This window comes from Stegastes partitus, unplaced genomic scaffold (genome assembly GCF_000690725.1).
Source record: "Stegastes partitus isolate 25-593 unplaced genomic scaffold, Stegastes_partitus-1.0.2 Scaffold855, whole genome shotgun sequence".
In the NCBI taxonomy this organism is placed as follows: Eukaryota; Metazoa; Chordata; class Actinopteri; family Pomacentridae; genus Stegastes; species Stegastes partitus.
Window position 1 is genome coordinate 252,814 of NW_007578586.1, and position 8,147 is coordinate 260,960.

At 46.2% G+C, this 8,147-nt stretch overlaps 1 protein-coding gene across 1 annotated transcript in view; it reads left to right on the forward strand.

The window, feature by feature from the left end:
• magixa (MAGI family member, X-linked a) overlaps positions 1–8,147 on the forward strand; it is a 33,371-nt gene extending 25,224 nt beyond the window's left edge. Inside the window, exons 15-20 of the mRNA XM_008293070.1 lie at positions 571–765; positions 2,075–2,151; positions 2,617–2,763; positions 4,488–4,626; positions 7,074–7,343; positions 7,545–8,147. Coding sequence (XP_008291292.1) covers positions 571–765; positions 2,075–2,151; positions 2,617–2,763; positions 4,488–4,626; positions 7,074–7,343; positions 7,545–8,068 — 1,352 coding nt within the window. The 3' untranslated portion in view covers positions 8,069–8,147. The remainder of the gene's footprint in view (positions 1–570; positions 766–2,074; positions 2,152–2,616; positions 2,764–4,487; positions 4,627–7,073; positions 7,344–7,544) is intronic.

The following is an 8,147-nucleotide window of genomic DNA, read 5'->3' on the forward strand; positions in this document are numbered from 1 at the left end:
GTAGAAAGATGTTCCACCATCAGTAGAAAGATGTTCCACCATCAGATGTAACAGAAACAGTTTTCATGGTCTGATCGATGTTTGACGACTCTCATGTCTTCTTGTGGTTCTCTTACGTCTTTGTTTTCACTTGTAACGTGTGATGTTTTAACACGTGACTGCCGGTCACAGCTCAGTCCGTCACGGCTTCACAGTTACGTCAAAGGCTGCAGGTTTTGTTGTTTTTCACAGACTCTAGCTGGAGCAAACAGTTAAAGATTTTAAGCTCGGATTTGCTTAATTTCTCTGATGAAACAGCAGAGTGATTAGTTCAAGGACCCTGGGACAGAATCAGAGCCTTGCTCTGTTTTTTACAGTTCCTGGTTGATAAATGGGGTCGATTTGTAGGTTTTTTTAAAAGATAATCTGCCTTTCAAACCCAGAGGTGGTTTTAATTCAGATCACTCATTTAAAATTTGGATTTTTGTCTAAACTAGTAAATGTGTAAAATATGGGACCAGGCCCTGCCTACCTTGTGCAGGTGTGCTTCAGTCTCATTGGCTGACTGTGTGACCCCGCCTCTCTCTGCAGCCCCCTCCCTGATGTCCCATCGCTTTGTGACGGTGCGTCGCGGCAGCCCGGCGGCTCGCAGCGGCCAGATTCAGCCCGGAGACCAGCTGGAGGCCGTGGAGGGCCGACCGGTCGGAGGCCTGCAGCACCGAGACCTGGCCCAGATCCTGAGGAGGGCAGGAAACACGCTGAGGCTGAGCATCACGCCACGACACCGTAGGAACACAAATATATATACATATACACATACACATACTAGCATATACACACTAATACACACACACACACATATATATATACACTAATACACACATATATACACACTAATATACACACTAATACACACATATATATACACAGACTGATATTCCAGCAGCGACAACAAACATACAAAAAACCTGTTTTCACTTGTTTCCTTTCTGCTCGTCTCCTTTCCTTGTTTCATTTCCTTTCCCTGAATCTTGACCTCTTCATCTCTCCTTATTACCTCTTTCTCTTCTCTCCTCCTCTCCTTGTCTCCTCTTCTTGTCTCCTCCTCTCCTCGTCTCCTCTACTCCTCTCCTTGTCTCCTCTCCTCCTTTTCTCCTCCTTGTTTCCTCTCCTTGTTTCCTCTCCTCCTCTCCTTGTCTCCTCCTCCTCTCCTTCTCTCCTCTCCGTGTTTCCTCTCCTCCTCTCCATGTTTCCTCTCCTCCTCTCCTTGTTTCCTCTCCTTCTCTCCTGGTTTCCTCTCCTCCTCTCCTCTCGTCATCGACTCTCCTCATCACTTCTCCTCCTCTCCTTGTCTCTTCTCCTTTCCTCATCTCTTCTCCTCCTCTCCTTGTCTCTTCTCCTTTCCTCATCTCTTCTCCTCTCATCGTCTCTTCTCCTCCTCTCCTTGTCTCCTCCTCCATCTCCTTCTCTCCTTGTGTCCTCTCCTCATTTCCTCTCCTTCTCTCCTTGTTTCCTCTCCTCCTCTACTCTCCTCATCTCCTCTCCTCCTCTCCTTGTCGCTTCTCTTCCTCTCCTGTTCTCCTTGTTTCCTCTCCTCCTCTCATTGTTTCCTCTCCTCTTCGTCTCCTCCCATATCCTCTCCTTCCCTCCTCGTCTCCTCTCCTTCTCTCCTCTCCGTGTTTCCTCTCCTCCTCTCCTTGTTTCCTCTCCTCCTCTGCTCTCGTCGTCTACTCTCCTCATCTCCTCTCCTTGTCTCTTCTCCTCTCCTCGGCTCTTCTCCTCCTCTCCTTGTCTCCTCCTCCATCTCCTTCTCTCCTTGTTTCCTCTCCTCATTTCCTGTCCTTCTGTCCTTGTTTCCTCTCCTCTTCGTTTCCTCTCATTGTTTCCTCTCCTCTTCGTCTCCTCTCATATCCTCTCCTTCCCTCCTCGTCTCCTCTCCTTGTCTCCTCTCCGTGTTTCCTCTCCTTCTGTCCTTGTTTCCTCTCCTCTTCATTTCCTCTCATTGTTTCCTCTCCTCCTCTCCTCGTTTACTCTCCTCTTCGTCTCCTCTCATATCCTCTCCTTCCCTCCTCGTCTCCTCTCCTTGTCTCCTCAGACTCGTCCTCTCTTTCAGAAGCAGCTGATCTCGACATCGACGGCAGAATAATTAAAGGATCCAGAGGAAGGTCAAAGGTCACTATTACATTTACTTCATCTTCAACATTCTCCAGCACTAATACTACCACTTACTGCAGTACCAGTACTACCACTTACTGCAGTACCAGTACTACCAGTTACTGCAGTACCAGTACTACTAGCACAATAGTAGTACAACTAGCTGCAGTATTCAGTGTGTACAGTAGTATTTTGTATATGTAGTAGCAGCAGTACTTCCTCTGTGTAGTCGTACTTAGTATATTTAACAGTAGGTTCTACCAGGTTCTACAGTGTTAATCTAGTCTGTGTAGCAGTATTTATCCTGTGGAGCAGTATTTATCCTCTATAGTAGCATTTATCCTGTGTAGCAGTATTTATGACATGTAGCAGTATTTATCCTCTATAGTAGTATTCATCCTGTGCAGTAATATTTACGCTGTGTAGCAGTATTTATCCTGTGCAGTAGTATTTCACATGCGTAGTACTCTTTGTCTCCGTCAGGACGAGTCCAGGTTCTACAGCGTGGATCTTGAACGAGGTCCGACGGGCTTCGGTTTCTCTCTGAGGGGGGGCAGCGAGTACAACATGGGCCTGTACGTACTGGGACTGATGGAGGGGGGGCCGGCCCAGCGCAGCAACAAGATACAGGTACACACAGCGTGTACAAGTACACACTCACACAGGACACAGAGCAAACATGGAGGGGCATGAGTACAAAATAAAGATGCTGCGTAGGATTCATCTACATGTAGGAAAACTCTATCACACAGATCCTAGTAAATGTAAAACACAATAATGTCCTTACTTTGGTCAGTATCAGGTCCAGCATCGTGCAGCGTTTCATTGTCGTGTGATACTACTTACTGCCTGGTTATCACTGCTAACAGGACTTACTGTTGTTCAGTCATGTATGATATTTTTTACTGCATTTAGTCTCGTGTTGTGTTTTTTTCTTTTTTCTGGGAATTTCCTTCGGGATCCGTACGGTTTTATCTCACCTAAAATAAACTATACAACTGTACAGAATATTCATAACACACAGATGTGAATGCGTTGCTGTTGTACCAGGTGACGTACAGCAGTCAGGTCGTGATCTATCAGGAGCTGAGCTGCTTCATCAGCTGATTTCCCCTAAACGGGACGATAAGTTAATGAACTAGCATCATGCTGTACAGAGGGAGACTTGAAACCTGAGACTGAAGCCAGAAACTCAGGAGGAAAACATTTACTGAAGTCACAAATCACAGGAGGGTCGGCTCATTTCCGGCTCATCTATACAACCTGACCTCTTCCAGCACCCAGGGAGGCGCCCCCTGCTGGCTGGAAGACAGAATGCAGGCCTCAGGCTTCACTTTTCAGACCTGGAGGTTCATCTTTTATGCTCAGTGAAGGATGTGATGTGGACTCGGCAGAGACTTGAAACCTCTCAGGACCTGCTGCCTGTTGTTCTTTATGATATTAAAGCGTCTGAAATATTCAGCAGCTTCGCTTTGTGTCTGCAGCTCTGAGACTCTGAGCATCAAACATTCAACATCACAGCTGCTTCACAGAAAACCAGTTTTAAAACACCACTCTGCAGTGTCTGCAGCGCCCCCGAGAGGCTGCAGGGCTCATTACAGCCACAATACAAACAGCTTATGTGTGTGTTTGTCCTGAAGGGGGCGCTACAACACAAACTGCACTTCAACAGAATCCAGGACATGTGTAGCAGCACTGTCTAAAATCACTGAAAATCCACCAGAATTACGAAAAAACAAGATAAGAATTGTCCAAATTGACAAAAAAACTGTTCAAAATGACAATATTTAATAATTACTGAAGCCTGAAAATGAAAAAAGGACATTTTCAAGCATTACCAGTTAATTTACGTTGCAGTGAACAACATCCACATGAAAAATCTATATTTAATAAATAACAATCCACGCTTTTACAATGTTTGACTGTAAAATTATTAATTTTTTCCTGTACTGCTTAAATCAAATAATAAATATAATAATTTTACTAATATTTGCTATTGGTATTTTAAGGCAAAATTTTCTGTTGTTTCATATTTTTAATATCTAGTAAATTAAAAGAAAATAATATTAATTTACATGTTGACTGAAATAAAAACTACATAGTACCTCATCAACAGACTATTAGTACCACAGCATGTGGCTGTAAAGCTGCACAACTTTTATTGTACTTAAATCAGATAAAAATATATTCATTTTACACGTTGGCCATTGTGAATGCTGCAGTATTCCACTGTGTAGTCCACTGCAGATTTTTACAGACTTTGAGTCTGCTTAGGCGTTCTTTCCTTCCAGCCAGCGTTGTTGATTGTTTCTCATACCTGCCGATGCTAACGGCGCCGCTACCTGTTGCTGCAGGTGTCCGACCAGCTGGTGGAGATAAACGGCGACAGCACGTCAGGAATGACCCACAGCCAGGCCGTGGAGCAGATCAGGAGGGGAGGCCACCGGATCCACCTCGTCCTCAAGAAGGGCAACGGATACGTGCCCGACTATGGTGAGGCTTCTAGCTACACGTCTGTTTGGTAACACCTGGCGTACAGGTGAACCGGGTCACACAGGTTTGGCGGTGGTGTGTACTTTCGGGGGGATTTAGACCCTCAGCTGCTGTAATACATCAATCACGTTAAACTCAGGACCCTGAAGACCAAAATGTTCCCACTGAAACACTTTAAAATGGCCGACTACATTTAGACATTAACTCCTGAGGTCCGGACACCTGTCCCAACCCAAACATATTCCCTAAACGACAACAGGCAACATTACCGATCAAAAATCAATTAATCGTCAACGTGAATTGATCCATGTGCTCTTATTGTTCTTATCAAAAGACGTGACATAAGTTGCCAAAGCGATTTACTGACACTTTGTCGAGCAAAGATGTATTTGCAAGTTCGTGTTTTTTTTCTTTTAGCTTATTTCCTGTAAAACTCTCCTCGTGATTTCCTAAAGATCAGCAGCTGTTTATCGTAAATTACAGGATAGATCAAAAAAATGGAACTCCTGCTCATATGTTTGAGGTTTATTTTTTTTCCTTTATGAAACAAAGCTAAGTTGTAGTTTAGGGTTGCAGCTGTCAGCGTTGTCAGTCGCTGTAATCGGTCATTTTTAGTCCCCGTTTCCCTTTTAGCCACTGCTTTCTGCCGTCGTGTGTTTTTTCTGTTGCTGCTTTCTGTTGTTTTCTGACGTTTTTGGTCACAGTTCCGTGTTTCCAGTCACAGATATGCGTCGTTTTCAGGTGGTGGGTTCTGTATTGCTGACCAGTCCTGTCTGCTGTTGTTTTCCGGCAGCATTCTGTCCTTTCTCGTCGCTGTTCATTGCTGTTTTCAGCCACTGCTTTCTGTTGCTTTCCGTTGCTGATTTCTCATCATTTACAACTGTTTTTTGGGTTGTTGTTTTTCACGTCTTAGACTCTAAATGGAAAAGTCGACAGCTTTAACAAACAGCGTGTCTGTAATTCGAAGCAGATGAAGTCAGATAAAACAGTTTCTTTGCTCTTTCTCTTTGTTCCCAATATTTATGTTCTTAATGTTGCATCCCGGTAGATTTTCATCTTTTTTATGTTTTGCAGAATAAGCAGTTTACAGTTAGAGTTTAACACAAGAACAGCGCCACCTGCAGTCTGTTTACCAGACAGGCGGGAGATAAAACGTCCTCACTTTTAGTCCTGATTGCAAACCAGAGAAGTTATTAATTTCCAGCTAATTTTCTGTCACCTTTCCTCACTTTGCTCTGAGCTCCTCCTGCTCTCTGACTGTCTGATCTGCTGTTTTCCTTCCTGCTCTTCCTCCTCCTCCTCCTCTTCCTCCTCCTCCTCAGTGGAGCTGTCCAGCCTGTCTCTCTGTATGACCAACTCTAAACAGGGGGAACCCTGCTTCTACGTCATCGGACGAACTGAGAACTCGCGGTTGGTAATTCTGATTCCTCTCCGCTGCTTTTCATCATCTTCATGTGTGTGTCGCTGCAGCATCGTCTTCATGTCATCATGAGCTTCACTCGCTGACATCTGGTCATTTCACATGATGGTAGCATGTAGCTAACCACCACTAGGGTGGTGGGGGGCGGAGCATATCCCAGCTGACTCAGGGTGAAGGCAGGTTCACCTGGACAGGTAACCAGTCTATCACAGGGCTACACTTAGAGACAGACAACCAAGCACACTCACATTCACACCTACGGACAATTTACAATCACCAATTAACCTCAGCATGTTTCTGGACTGTGGGAGGAAGCCGGAGAACCCGGAGAGAACCCACGCTGCACGGGGAGAACACGGAGACTCCCCTCTGAGCTTCATTTCACTGTTTTCTGTTGTTTTCAGTCCTTGATTTTATGCTGTTCCCGTTTATGTTTCATAATTTTCAGCCCCCTTGTTTTCAGTCGCTGTTTGTTCCTTCATCAGACACTAATTTCACTTAAGTTCCAAAACTGTATGCTGTTGTTTTCTGTAGTTGTCAGCAAAAAAAATATATAGATATATATTATTATTATTGTCCAAGATAGAAGCTCAGATGTTGGTGCAGCCACAACTTAATATCTTGACATCATCACTCAGAGAATGAAAACGTCAGATTATTACTGAAACTAAACGAATGATTATTTAAACAAATAAGGCACGATGAAAATGATCATTACTGTGATCGTTTTCCATATTTTATTGGCTCATTTGTTGATTCCAGGTCGACGCCGTTTGAACTCAGCCTCTCGGTTTATTAACGATGTTTTGTGACATCAGAGCCGAGATGCGAACGTGATTGGCTGAGACATCTGTCAGTCAAAACCCAAACTACTTCTCACTGTGACTCTTTATATCGCCTCTTTTATCATCAGATACTCGTTGAGCTTCAGTTTGTCCCCATTTACTGTCATGTAATTGACCAAACAGCCAATCAGTTGATTAATCAATCAATAAATAATCATCAGTTGTGTCTGTTTGTCCGTCAGGCCCTGAGGAAGGAGCCCTCTCCCCCTCCTCCTCTTCATACACCGAGGAGCAGGATGTGGATACAGTAGCCATGACAACCGCCTCTCTCAGCCGGCAACCAGGAGGAGGAGGAGGAGGAGGAGGAGGAGAGAGGAGGACGAGGAGGAAGAGGAGAGAGGGAGAAACCAAACACAGAACAGGATCAGGAGGAGGAGGAGGAGGAGGGTTCGGACCTCCTGACCTGGACCTGGACCTAGTGGAGGAGAAAGCCAGAGAGGAGGAGGAAGAGAGCAGGAAGAGGAAAGAAGAAGAGGAGGAGAGAAGGAGACGAAGGGAGGAAGAGGAGGAGAGAAGGAGACGAAAGGAGGAAGAGGAGGAGAGAAGGAGAAGGAAGGAGGAAGAGGAGGAGAGAAGGAGAAGGAAGGAGGAAGAGGAAGAGTGGAGGAGAAGGAAGGAGGACGAGGGGGAGAGAAGGAGAAAGAAGGAGGAAGAGGAGGAGAGGAGGAGAAAAAGTCAAACAGTCCGACAGAAGAAGCGGGACGACCAGAAGGAGCAGGGGAGGAGGAGCAGGAGCTTACCCAGGAGCGGTGCTCGATCCTGGGAATCGCCGCCGCTGGAGGAGGGGGTGGAGGAGTATGGAGGCGGGGGAGAGAGGGAGAGGAGGAGGAGTGAGACGAAGAGCCTGAGGGGGGAGGAGAGAGACGCCGGCTCCGCCCGCCACGCAAAGCATGCTGGGACCTCGGCTGCAGCTCAGAAGGCGGCGTTCTCCTTCCTCATGCCGATGGACGGCGACGACGAGCGTCCGTCCGACAGCGAATCAGCAGCCAGCTTCTCAGAGGTCAGCCTATCAGCAGCCAGCATCGCCACCGGTGGCTGGAGGGAGGATTGGAGGAGAGCCGAGTCGGCGTGGCGACAGGGGAACGCCCCCGGGCCCTGGCTGAAGCCCAGCCCACAGAGACTGACCCAGGTTCTGAGTGGCAGCCGGCTCAGAGGGCGGGAACTACTCTCTCTCTGATTGGCCAGCAGTGAGGACATTCTTTTATTTTTAATTGGGTACTTAAAAGGGCTTTTTTGATTGGCCTGTTGAGAGAAGC